At 43.3% G+C, this 13,602-nt stretch overlaps 1 protein-coding gene across 1 annotated transcript; it reads right to left on the bottom strand.

Moving 5' to 3' along the window:
* Positions 1 to 1,484: 1,484 nt before the first annotated feature.
* HINT1 (histidine triad nucleotide binding protein 1) lies at positions 1,485 to 6,070 on the bottom strand. The gene is made up of 3 exons (XM_006131873.4): positions 5,911 to 6,070; positions 3,945 to 4,049; positions 1,485 to 1,808 (listed from the first exon to the last, which is right to left on the bottom strand). The coding sequence occupies exons 1-3, from the start codon at positions 6,019 to 6,021 to the stop codon at positions 1,644 to 1,646; spliced, it is 381 nt and encodes a 126-aa protein (XP_006131935.1). The 5' UTR covers positions 6,022 to 6,070; the 3' UTR covers positions 1,485 to 1,643.
* Between the last annotated feature and the right edge of the window lie 7,532 nt (positions 6,071 to 13,602).

Below are 13,602 nucleotides of genomic sequence, written 5' to 3'. Positions count from 1 at the left end.
ATTTCAGGAAGCCCGGGGCAGAGCAACTCTGCCTCCGGCTTCCTGTAGTCAGCCACTGGTCAGTTTCAGCAGCGGCTGAATCTGGACGCCAGTTCCGACTTACATACAGATTCAACTTAAGAACAAGCCTACAGTCCCTATCTTGTACGTAACCCGGGGACTGCCTGTACTCCCATCGGCTTAACTACTCCAACCACCAGTTAGCGATAGTATCCATGTCAGTGGAAGAAGCTCTCTGTTCAATGCAGTGCTGTCCAAACCAGCACTAATGATGGCATAACTTATGTCTTTCAGGGGAACGGTATACTCAAACCTCAGAGCCATGTAAGTTATGACAACATAAGCTCTACTGCAGGCATACACTTGATTTGATTTCATATCAGACTGGTATAAATACCAGCATCCACAAATGCAAGGGAATGGCTAGACTACATGGCTCCGTCAACAGAACCATGTAAATTAGTGTATTTGGCATAGTCAAAGAAGCGGGGCTTTAAATAATCCCCGCTTCATTACAATAAACATAGACAAGGCTTCTCTTGTCGACCATGCCGCCTCTAGACTGCCACGCTGTGCTGATCAGCCGATCGTCGGCACAGCGGCCATTTTTATTGTAATGAAGCGGGATTATATAAATCCCCACTTCTTTAACTATGCTGAATACACTAATTTACATGGCTCCGTCAATGGAGCCATGTAGTCTAGACACACCCCAAATGAAACAAAAGATTTTCACTTCGTTTTGAAGTTGTTATACAATACTTAATGATATACCAGTTGTAGTCAATAGAATACAATTGAAAGATACAAGCATACTATTTTAAAAGCACCTAGTAATGTTATCATCCTGATCAATTTCCTGGGCAATTATTTGAACCAGGGCTCAACTGACAAAAGGTCCCCCCCCCCCCCCCTTTTTCAGAAACATTGCCATAGCTCTGGACATTTTGGGTAGAGCTCTCACTGCCCCAAAAATAGACTTACCCTCCCTTTCCTACATTTTATTGTACTGTGCCCCAACAGTTATTGCTTTATTTCTCTATTTTTTCTTCCCTTTCTATTTTGTTATTTTTCTCCAGAAAAGTTGCAGGAACCCATTAATGAAGAAAACCACCACACACACACACTCAACTGTTTAAGCTGAGTAAATGGATGTAATATACCTATAATCTTACTGAAGCATTACACACGTCTATTTTAATCTCATATACATCATTTAGACATTGATTTAAGTGCAATCGACCCTGTCTGTGTGTATTGTTTCTAGAATGCTCAGAAAACCATGAAGAGGTTTGGTCTTGGTGAGATATTAGACTGGATGTGCTGAACAAATCTGCATTAATACTCCCCCTCCCCCACCACCACCACACAGTATGCCACATTCAGAGAAGCAAGTTAGTGAATGTAGTTTAAGCATTACCACACATTCCAATGGAAATAGTTATATAGCAAAATAGTGAAAAAACACACCAGAGAGATGGTGCTACCTGTTATAACTTTATTATGTGAGCACTGCTGAAAACTTTTATTGCCCTATACAGAAAGCGTGACTGAACTTGTTAACAGTATATTTGGATTCTTGGGCAATGTATTAAATCTGTGCAGCGATCATTTCCACACAGACTGGTGATTCTTGCTGCAACTTAACCTGGAGGCCAGCCCAACTGACGTCCACCAAGAACGTGTAGATGTACGTGATAGACAGACTGTCCACCATCTGGGCCTTCATTCAGAACCATTCGAAATCCCTTGGTCAGGCCCAAATCAGCAGCACACTTCTTGCCAACAATCACTAAATGCCCAAGAAGCTGGAAGGATCAAACAGGAATGGGAGAAAGGAGAGAGAGAAAAAAAAAAAAAAATCAACCACAGAAACAATTGTGAGCAATTTGAAGACCTGTCAGTTTATCAGTTATATGGTGTAACTGTTAAAAAAAATCTCCAAATAAATTTTAAAAACTATTGTAAAAGATGGAATGGCATACAAGACCAAAACCTTAATCTATAAAGGTATTTTTGTTTGTTTAAAAAAGGGAAGGACTTTTACAGGCAAGTACTAGCCAACAGATGTCACAGTCACACAGGTCAAGATTAGGCCCTTTTCATTCCTTACTTCAATTAAGAAGTTGGCTTTTCTTCATTGTATACTAGATAACCAATCACAAAGCACTGAGGCCTGATTTTCAAGAAAGAAGAGCCTTTCTAGTTCTCATGAATTCAGGTACCTCTTGGCAACACTGTCACTTCACCCAAATACAAGATGCCACAAACTATTTTTTCCCCCACACTAGAAGAAGCATCATCTGTTCTACACTAGGATGGAGAATAGAATATATTTCAAAACAAAAACCAATACTTCTGCATTAAAAACATGCATTTTTAAAAGGTACATTTTCTCACTGACTTAAATCATTTTGTACTGCAACTAGAGATGTAAGCGACTAGTTGACTATCCAATAAATAAATGCTTATTGGATAGTTGATTAGTGACTAAACTAGTCACTTTTTCCCCGCCCCCTGCCTCTTTTTGAACAGAGGGGCAGAGCTACGGGACCAACCCAGCAGCACCTCAGCTGTTCTGCCCCAGGCTGAAACTGACCAGAAGCTGACTCGGGGAAGCTGGGGGCAGAGCAACTCTAATTGTCCGGCTGCCCGGAGCACATCCGGGTACTAGATGGTGCCGGACCATCAGGAGTGCCATACCACTGGAGTTTTACTGTAGAATGTTAGGAGTCGTTAAAAAAGGGATAGAGAATATAAAACCATGGTACACCCACATCTTGAATACTGCGTACAGATGTGGTTGCCGCATCTCAAAAAAGATATATTGGCATTGGAAAAGGTTCAGAAGAGGGCAATAAAAATGATGAGGGGTTTGGAATGGGTCCCATATGAAGAAAGATTAAAAAGACTTGGACTTTACAGCTTAGAAAAGAGGAGACTAAGGAGGGATATGATAGAGACCGATAAAATCATGACTGGTGTGGAAAAAGTGAATAAGGAAAGTTATTTACTTATGCCTACAATATAAGAACTAGGGGTCACCAATTGAAATTAATAGGCAGCAGGTTTAAAACAAACAAAAGGAAAGTTTTCTTCACTCAGAGCAGCCAATCTGTGGAACTCCTTGAGTAGGAGACTAGGACTTTAACAGAGTTCAAAAAAAGAGCTAGTTAGATTCATGGAGGCTAGGTCCATCAAGGGCTATTAGCCAGGATGTGTAGGAATGGTATCCCTAGACCAGTGGTCCCCAACGCGGTGCCTGCGGGCGCCATGGTTCCTGCCGTGGCATTTGTGTGCGCCCACCGACAACCTGGGCCGGCCCCGCGGCGCACTGGAGGCGCCGGACCCAGGCGCGCAACACGCACTGGCGCCTGGTGCGCGGCGCTCGGGTGGCCCCGGCCCCAGGGCACATGCCGGCGCCGGATGCAAGGGGATCCCCGCCCCTGGCGTGCCCCAGGACACGTGGCCCCGTCCCCTGGCGCGTGAGTGGCCCCGCCCCGCGGGCGCCCGCGAGCCTCTAAAGGTTGGGGACCACTGCCCTAGACTCTGTTTCTCTGAAGGTGAGTGACATGGGTGGAATCACGTGAGGATTACCTGTTGTGATCCCCAATCCCGGGGCATCTGGTATTGGCCACTGTCGTCACACAGGATACTGGACTAGATGGACCTTTGGTCTGACCCAGTATGGCCGTTCCTGTGTTCTTATGCTAAAATTTGATGCGGTTACATAGCATGTAACTGACTAGTCATCTAACATTCCTACTCAAAGCAACCAATGAATTAAGTACGCCACTGCATCTTGTCAGTCTGTGCTTTGATCAAGCTATAAAGGCAGAAAATGAAACTCAATCTCTGCCCTAAAAAAACCAAATCATTTTCATAGGTTACAATAATATATTCAATAGACAGAATTAATATGCAATGACTTTCACAATACTTACAGATTCATCTGAATCTTCTGCTTCAGATAATTGGGCAATTGGCTTCTTAGGAACCACTAGGAAATGTGTTGGAGCTTGGGGTGAAATATCATGGAATGCAAGGCACTAAAAAAATTTAAAAAAATTAAGAGCTGAAGCATCAACACTTTAAAGAAAAACAACCCCAATGGATAAATCAGAATATCACATTACCACTCACCCCCATACCAGCACATACTGAAGTTGAGATCGTAAGTTCAATAACTTTCCAAAATTAGCACTGGTTACTTGATATTAGAGAGTCATTTATACCTTAAAATGCAGTTAGCAGTAAGAAGAAAACCTTTAAAATTAACACAAAATGCCTATATACAGAGACCTACGAAGACCAGTTTTGAGTCTGATTTGTAAGCAAGTAGTTTTTAAGTGAGGTGAATACTTAAAAGCAAGACAAGTCAGACTCTTGAAGGGGACTCAGTACTCTAGAAAAGATGAGAGCCACTGAATTAGCTGGTTACATAGAAACATCCTTCAATCCTGCAAGAGCAGTTTTAATTCCTGAAGATTTAGAACAAGTTTCCTCTTTTTATCTTGTGAGAGATGATGATCACATAATTATTTAAGCTTCCCAAAGTGTATTAAGATTGGAAACTGGATTTCTCCCTATTTCTCAGACGGGCTTATTTATTATCAACTCAGTAAATTGAAGAGCAGGCTCATTTTATTATACTAACTGTGGCAATATGTTTTCCACAGCATACCAAGATTAGAGGCAAAGTCTACTAAAACTTTCACATGGACAAAGAGAAATACATCTATAAGGTATGCACATTCTCATTGCAAAGCAGCAGCAAAGAAATTGCTTTGGAGAGCATTTCAAAATTATTCAGTGAGCTACAGTAAAATTTTCCCTAAAAAATTGTGATACTATCCTCACCTCTTAAGATATTGGCTCTTCAGTTGTCAATAGCTATATATTTACAGGTCATACTAATGGTACATTTTTCAATAAGAATCCATCTTCTGCATTGCATTTATACAGGGCCTGATTTTCACAAGCAAAGAGGAGCCATAGCTTGCAGTGATGTCAGTGTTTAGTGTCAACCCTGGATGGACATAGTCAGATTCAAATTGCTAGATAAGGGAATTGGGTTATGTTACACTAATAAATATGCAACTTTTCTTAACTTTATGAGTCAAGATCAGGAGACATGCCATCAAAACTGAACCAGATCCAACAGGTATAAGCCAAATTATGGTAGCTTTATCACAGCAGGATGGCTGCCCATTTTAAAGATACAAATTCTGGGTTTGTGGCCAAGATATAGCATGATCCAGATACCAGAACAGAGGTCATGCAATACTGCTGCAGACAGCCACCCTTAGGTCTTGATTTTTAAGAGTGTTCCCTATTTAGGCAGCAGAGTTCAGGTCATCTCTGTGGGAGTGGGAGCAATATGGCTGGATCGCACAAGATGCAAGGAACAGGGGCAAGTATTTGGAGCGCCGTTTGTACCAGGCAGGACCCATTAAGATTGATTTGGTGTCAGACGGCCCTCGACTTCGCGTATCTATTTATGATCTGGTGAGGGGGCTGGGTGGCCACAAACGAGCAACTCGTGATCCGGGGCTTTGCAGCACCAACATGGAAGCCCTGGAACGTGGAGGGCTGGGACCAAAAGCAGGTTTCCCCTTTTCCTGTCCGCCAATACGATAAGGAGCTGGGGGGGGGGACACGAAGCCCCTGCCCCAGCGGGGGAGGCAGGAGGAGACTTTGCCCTTCCGAACGGCGGGCTCCGGGGTGACAGTTCCCCGCCCCCCACGCAGCAGTGGGGCGTTGCCCCGCCCTGCACAGCCGCCCCCAGCCGCAAGCGGCTCCCGCAGCCAGGGAGCCCGGCGCCCCCCTGCACCGCCACGCGGCCCCACCGCGCCCCGGGGGCTGCAGCCACCGCCCAGAGCAGCCTGGGAGCCTCGCGCCGCCCCCCACCTGCTCGTCCTCGAAGATGATCTTGGCCGGGATCTCCTTGCGGATGATCTTCCCGAAGATGGTGTCCCCGCCGGGCCGGGCGGCCTGCGCCTTGCGGATCTCGTCAGCCATCACCGCCGCCCGCTCGGCTCAGCGCCCGCGGCCAGGACCCAACCGCTCTCAGCCCGTCTCATTGGTCGCTCGCGCTGCCCATCACGCTGACCCCGCCCTGCGGGGCTCGGAGTTAAAGGGACAGCGGGTCGCTGCTTCTTGCCCGGCTGTTGGGCTGTGTCATTGGATGTTGTTACGGGTTGGCAGGTGACATCGGTCCCCACATGTAGGGCCTGGTCCTGCAGACATTTACTCCCATGGGGGGGGACCTAATTCCCTGAGTAGTTATTCACATTGCAGAGTCAGGGCTTAGGTCTTCTTAATGAAGCTTTTGCCAAACAAATGTGACTAGATCCCATAGTGGGGTCACCAGGATTTCAGTGGTACCTGTTAGATCTGGGGGTGTTGTTTTAAAAAATTAGAAAGTGGCACAAACTCATTCTATGACAAGGCATGGGAATGGCCTATTTATTGCACCCCATGGATTCTGTGCTGCTTTTCAATTAACATGGAATATGCAAAGGCTACACTCCTGAATCTGCCTCCATAGGAGTGGATCCTTGGCCCTGTCCTCATACAGACCGCCACTGATGTAACTGACTTCAATGGGATTATTCACATGTGTTAAACAGACACGGTTTGGGCCCAAACCCCTCACCCAGGGAATCGGCACACAAATTGAGTAGACTGGTCATGTATGAAGTGTAGAGGGAAGACCTAGTACTTTCTGGAGGTCCTGCTCAATAAAAGTAGATGGATGTTTTTTTCATATCTGTGGAGCAACTGAAACTACCCAACTATTATTGCTCTGCCTCGAAAACTCCCCTGCATGTCCATAACTGCAAAATGTGGTCATTCCTTGTGTAAACTTGCTAAGCAGACCCACAGCAATTCTGCTTGTTCTGCACAATGTTAGGCAATATCTACACTACTGATTTAAGACAAACTTTGTCAGTGATCTTAAAACGTTTTTATAACATCAGCATAGCACATCCACAGCATGCTCCTTGTTTTGACTGAGTGCATCATCCACAAAGTGTTGAGTGCTGAGGAAGGATGGGGGGAGGCAGCAGCCACATGACTGCTACATGAGTCTTCTTCCATGCCACCATAGCCCAGAGGAAGGCTGCAGCCCCCTTCATTATCCATCCAAGGACAATAGCAAGGAACACTTCCAACAACAGGCTCAAAAGGTGCTGAATGATGATTGAATGTGCCTTTGGCCAATTAAAGGGTCTCTGACACTGCCTTTTTGGCCAGTTGGACCTCAATGAAAACAATATTCCAATGGCCTTTGTGGCCTGCTGTACTCTCCATAATATTTGCAAATCAAAGACCGAAAAGTTCCCCCAAGGATGGGCCACTGACATTGATTGACTGGCTGACGATTTTAAACAGCCGGATATAAGGGCAATTAGAGGGGCACAGCAGAGGCTATTTGAATTAGGGATGTAAAATCCCATTTAATTCTTCAACCGATTTAAAGGGGGGTACATCAGCCCCCCCCCCCCCCCCTTGCCACTGAGCTGAAGCAGCCCCTCTGCCTCAGGCAGGGACTACTCCAGCCCGGCCAAAACAACCTGTAGGGTGCCCAGGCCTGCCGCCAACAGAAACGGGGGAGTTGCTCCAGCCCCCACCAATTAACCAGTTAACCTTTCACGTCACTAATTTGAATCAGGGAGACTTTGAAGGAGCATTTTGACAGTAATTTATCTGTATGTGATGCATTTGACCAGGCAATATTTAGTTGCTTCCATGAATTACCCTGCAGTGCTTGCTTGAGTGTTAATTGCAAGGAGAAAATTGTCCTAATTTTAGATAATATATCTCCATGTTAGGACTGAGCTATATATGTATCTCACAAATTAGATTTTATTTATTTCAAAGACTTAAGTTTAATAATAGGATCAAATACCAACTTTTGGTAAAAACAGGGGACATGACAAAGAATATCTTTTAGTGTCACTTAGAGTTCTCACAGCTGGGTGTAAATGCAACTTTCTTTGGAAAACCAGTCCCCAGCCATGGAATGCATGGAGTACTGTGAGGACTGGGAACATGCAATGGATGCCCTGCAGGATTTTGGGGAAAGCATGGACTTTAGTTTTGTAGTGGCTAGAGTGGAAGTTGGACGTGGGTTGCTGCAAAAGAAAGCTAATGAAATACTTTGATATCTCGGTCTGGTCCGTGAGGAGCTTTAACATCCACTTGTAACTAGTCCTTTCCTAGTTATCCAGGCTCAGTCTTCCATTAATTTCATTTCATTGTCTCCCTCCATGCTCTTTTTTCACGCTGTGCTGCATTGGTTGACTGCAGCATCTTACAAAACTGAACCTCCTTACTCCTCCTGGTTTGCTGCCTTACCTGCTGGAGGCACTCCATACTGATGGGCTGTGTCTAGACTGGCATAATTTTTCGCAAATGCTTTTAACGGAAAAGTTTTCCGTTAAAAGCATTTTCAGAGCAGAGAGTCTAGATTGGCATGGACGCTTTTCTGCAAAAGCACTTTTTGCGGAAAAGCGTCTGTGCCAATCTAGATGCGCTTTTCCGCAAAAAAGCCCCGATCGCCATTTTCATGATCGGGGCTTTTTTGCGGAAAACAAATCTGAGCTGTCTACACTGGCCCTTTTGTGCAAAAGTTTTGCACAAAAGGACTTTTGCCCGAACAGGAACAGCATAGTATTTTCACAAGAACACTGACAATCTTACATGAGATCGTCAGTGCTTTTGTGGAAATTCAAGCGGCCAATGTAGACAGGTGGCAAGTTTTTCTGAAAAAGCAGCTGATTTTCCGGAAAAACTGGCCAGTCTAGACACAGCCAAGGAGTGCATTCTTAAGGGCACATCTGTAGAAGGCAAAGAAACAATGAACAGAAATAGTGAATGTGCTCACAACTGTCAATCACAAAAATTACACACGCCTCAATCTTACTGTCCCTTGGCTAATACACAATCATCATGAGCCCTAATTATGGTGAGTTTATGAGGAAAGGGGCAAGAGGGAGGGGACAACGGGTTGTTTGCAAAAGGAATTCATAACCAAATAGGGAAATTATTCTGAATATTGGTACCTTTTTCCAGTGCTTAGGGTAATAGAATCCAATACAGTATCTCACTCCTATGGGTAACTCAGCATGCAAGGGAACATCTTCAGACTAGTTCCATATGCCACTTGCCTGTATGCCATTCTGATCCCTGCAGAAATACTTGCTGAGTGACATGGCAAAGTTTCCTACAGCATGTATTTGGGACTATTTCAGAGTGATGGTTGAACTCATCTTCTGGATTGTATCATGGCATTGCTGCATATCCCTTTTGTGCCCCTTCTCCTGCATGTCATTAGCAATCAGGCGATAGGTATCAACATTCCTACAACTGATATGAAACTATGACTGCACAGCCTCCTCTCCCCATTGACTCTGCAGCTCAAACTACACAAGAATGCATCTGCTGCAGAAAGTAAGCATGGTCAGCTGGGAAGATGCTGTGTGAAGCTGCATGCCAAGCAAACAAGAGGAATTTCCAAACGTCCCAGGCCTTTAAATGGGAGAGAGTGTGTGTATATATGCATGCGTGCGTGCATGTAGGGGGGAAGAGACAGAAAGAGGGAGGCATACCTGTGTATCCTCTATATATCAGAGGTCAAACTGCTGACCAGGTTAGTCATGATGGGCATTGTAGAACACCACCTGGCGGGAGACCAATTAGGGAAATATAACCAAGTGAGGAGTCTACACTGATGATGCATCACTCTATCTAGGTTGCAAAAATCTGTGTCACTTGTCAAGGTGTTGGTTTTTTATGTTGGTATAGCAAAGGAGTAACATAGGCAGGAGGAGCAATTCAGGGTATATATACCTCCACTGTTTTGTCAATGAAAGCGGACTTTTGTCAACAAAACTTTAGTATAGACAAGGCCTTAGACAACAAAGTGGCAGTTGCATCTGGTTTACATTAGCATCTCCATCACCACTAGCACTGACAGAAGATTTTAAGAAAAATCTTAGCATATTTGATCCATCTTCCAAACACAAAACTAGTCAAATTCACCACACTTCACTCAGTTGAGCATAATCCATTCAGTGTTTCCAGGTGGAACTACTTTTGAGAGATAAAAATATTCCAAAAACTGTAAAAACAAAAATACACTGTCCACCTTATTTTTAAACTTCATAGTTTGCAAAGCCCTGGTCTGATTCCCCGCCTCCCCACCACCACCACTTTCCATAAACATTCTTTTATATAGGATAACCATATGCTCTTATAAGTTAAATATGTGATTTATCCATAACTATGGAGAGAATAATGGGCAGAATTCTGTTCCTAGACCAGCATAAATCTTGAGTTACTTCTGTTATTTGAGGTAGGTGTAAAAGAGCAGAACTTGTCATACTTCTTCCACAATGGCTCTCTAGCAAAAAATATATCCTGGAGCACTAAAGAAATGTCTGACCAAACAAATCAAAGAACAGTGGGCTGAAAATCTGTCCTTTACCTCACCCCACTGTATGTAGGTATTTTGGTACATATATGTCCTAAGGGTACTGCTTTGCTTATGTGTAAAGGGGTAAGATAAGGACAGAATTTCCACCTCAGCTTTTAATTTCCTTGTTTTTCTATGTTTGTCAGACAGTGAATGTTATTTTAATAAAAATGTTGTTAAAACTTCTTTATTTAAAAGGATCAAAATATTTTTAAGGAAAGAACATCAACATCGACATAATTCACAAGACACAAAATAATAAATCTATATATTCCATAAGTATTTATTTAAGGCCCTAGTCCTTTATACATGTATTTAACAGTATGCTTTGTAAGCAGTTCCTGATTTCACTGGAGTTGTTAATCTCTATTATTTACTAGTTATTAATAGCTCAAAGAGATAATCAAAGTGATGGAAGCATCATAATGATAAAAAACACATAATTTAACAATATCATTCTAAATATGCTACAGCCTTTTTTTTCAAATGTAATAAATAGACCCGATTGAATAATTCTTATCAAACCATTTATTTATTTTTTCAATATAGTGCTGCAAATAGCTTAAAATAGTCAAAAATCTGTTATTCACACGGGTTTTATTAATAGTTGAATAATTCACTAATACATACCTTGAATCTGCAATCATATTTAATGAAAAGATTTTTACACCTTTTAGTACATCATACTTCAGGATCAGTGCCCTGTTCACTGAATAATTTATCCAACATTGTGAGGGGGTGTGGTCACAGGACTCCCCTTAAGATTGTTTCCAAGTGTACTGATCATGTCTTCTTTCTTGCTTTCTGGGGCTCCTCCTCACCCTATCCTGCTGGCTAGATCTTCTGGACTCCCCCAGAAAAAGCACAGAGTTGGGATAATCACTTCCCTGAAGAGCAACACAGATACCGAACCACTTCAGCTCTGGGTAGATGCAGTTCTATAGCCCAACACCCATGCAATCAACCCCCAAATGGGACCAACCCTCTTCCCCAAATACATAAATCTTTCTCTGTGTAAAAGTTGTACACAGTGAAAGCTCATCAGTTAAACCCTCTCTGTCAGTGAAATAGAGATATGCACAATGATTGTCCCCCCATACCAATTATTTACACTGGTCCTGATAGTAAAAATTATTTTTACTAAGTACAAACAGTAGGATTTAAGTAGCTGCAAGCGAAAATAGATAAATCAAAGTAAGTTACTAAATTCAAATGAAAAGAAAATGCATAGCCAGTTCTAATTCACTAAGAAACTAATTGCAAGAAAAAATAACAAGGGGTACTGTAAGAAGATTCTTGCCCAAAAGAGCTGTTCTTATTTCAAATACAATTTTCAAGTCAGAGACAAGTGTCTTTTATTCTGACTTGGGTCTCCAGCTTTCTTTGTCTCCTTTTGGAGTGTGTCTTGCCTTTTCTTAGGCCAGCTGAAGACAAAGACATGATAGCTTCCTATTGCTTAAATAGACTCTCCCTAGGGTGGGAATCTTCTGTTTTAAATCCCCCCTTTGGCAGAAATTTACCAGATTCAAAATGGATACCAGCATCAGGTGGTATGGTCATGTCACCAGCCACCTTCTGTACTTACAGGACAAACAAGGCTGTTTACAAGTCATTAAGCTGATCACCAGTCATTAAGCTCATTGGCACATTTAAACTGTAAACAGACTCACACTAGATACTTGTAGCTTTACATATAAGGATGAAACAGTACATTCATCAAAATAGTATACATAGGTCAAGCAAACTGTAACATTTAAATTAATAGATTACATGAGGTATTTTATCTAAAGCATCTTTGAGTTATGCATATTTATATTCCTAAGGCAATTTTGAGAAATCGGGGGGAAGAACGGTCACAAACATATTTCAGGAAGTATTCAAAAATATTTCATGATTATTAAACATTATTCATCCAGTGTCAGCAATAAATTGTTACAATAACATATCTTCTCCTATATAACACATTTTATCTCAAAGTAAATTTCCCTCAAAGGAAATAATCTCCTGAAAAGAGAATATGACAAGAAAATGCTGGCAGACTGTTACATACAGGCAGTCCCCGACTTACGCGGATCCGACTTATGTCGGATCCGCACTTACGAACGGGGCTTTTCTCGCCCCGGAGCTCGCAGGCAGCGGTCCTGCCACCTCGACCTCCGGGGCGAGAAAAGCTGCTCCTGATGCCCCTGGTCTGTTGGGGACCGTCTCCAGCAGACCAGGGGCACCGGGAGCAAAGCCGCAGCCGCAGCCGCAGCCAGAGCAAAGCCTCAGAGGCGCGGCACCCCGCTGCCGCTGCGGCTTTGCTCCCCGTGTCCCTGGTCTGCTGGGACAGGGGTGTCAGCCGACGGTCAGGGCAGTGTGTGTGTGTATGCTTCCGAGAAAAGGTTTAACGTCCGTGTCTTTACTGCTAGGACCGGGGTCCCGTCGCAGAGGGTGGCCAGCAGGCCAACAGATGCCCTGTTATATAGAAAGAGCTTATTACACCTTAGATTTTAACTGCTAGAACACAAAGTTCCTTCGCAGCGGGCAGCCTGGGAAAGGCTGGAAAGGTGCCCCAACGGATCTTGTCACCTGGGAGTGACACAGATCCAAACGCCCAAGCTCTCCCTATGTCTGTCCCTTTATGACCGGCTGAAGTTCTTTTAAATTGTGCTTGGTTCTGTTACAGCAACTGAAGGAGTCAGGTTAAAGCTTAAACAGTTACAGGTTTATTAAAAGACTTATAAAAGCATATGGTTACAATGGCTATTGCTCTATTTCTTAAATGCTAACAAATACAGATTTTAAAAAATGGTTACAAAGAAAATAAAGATAGAAAATAGAAATAATGGTACCAAGTGACAGCTTAATCTTTAAAGAGCTCTAAGTCTATGTATATATATACTTAAGCAAAGGACCACATCCAGGTACAATTTTTACCCCTTTCTGTGCCTCTCGACTCCAGCGTGTCAGGTCAGGGCCGGTCTCTCAATTCCTAGGAAAGATGAATACGAGGTGGGCGTCCCCTTGGAACCTCGGGAGATCAAACACCAAACCCGACCAGCAGATAGATGGTAGATTGACACTCAGAGAAAATGCGCTGCTGGACCTATCTTTATACCCCTGGGGGCCTGTATTCT

This window comes from Pelodiscus sinensis, chromosome 6 (assembly GCF_049634645.1).
Source record: "Pelodiscus sinensis isolate JC-2024 chromosome 6, ASM4963464v1, whole genome shotgun sequence".
NCBI classification, from domain to species: Eukaryota; Metazoa; Chordata; order Testudines; family Trionychidae; genus Pelodiscus; species Pelodiscus sinensis.
Note: the sequence above shows the minus strand (reverse complement) of the source record. Positions and strands in the feature narration are given on the sequence as shown.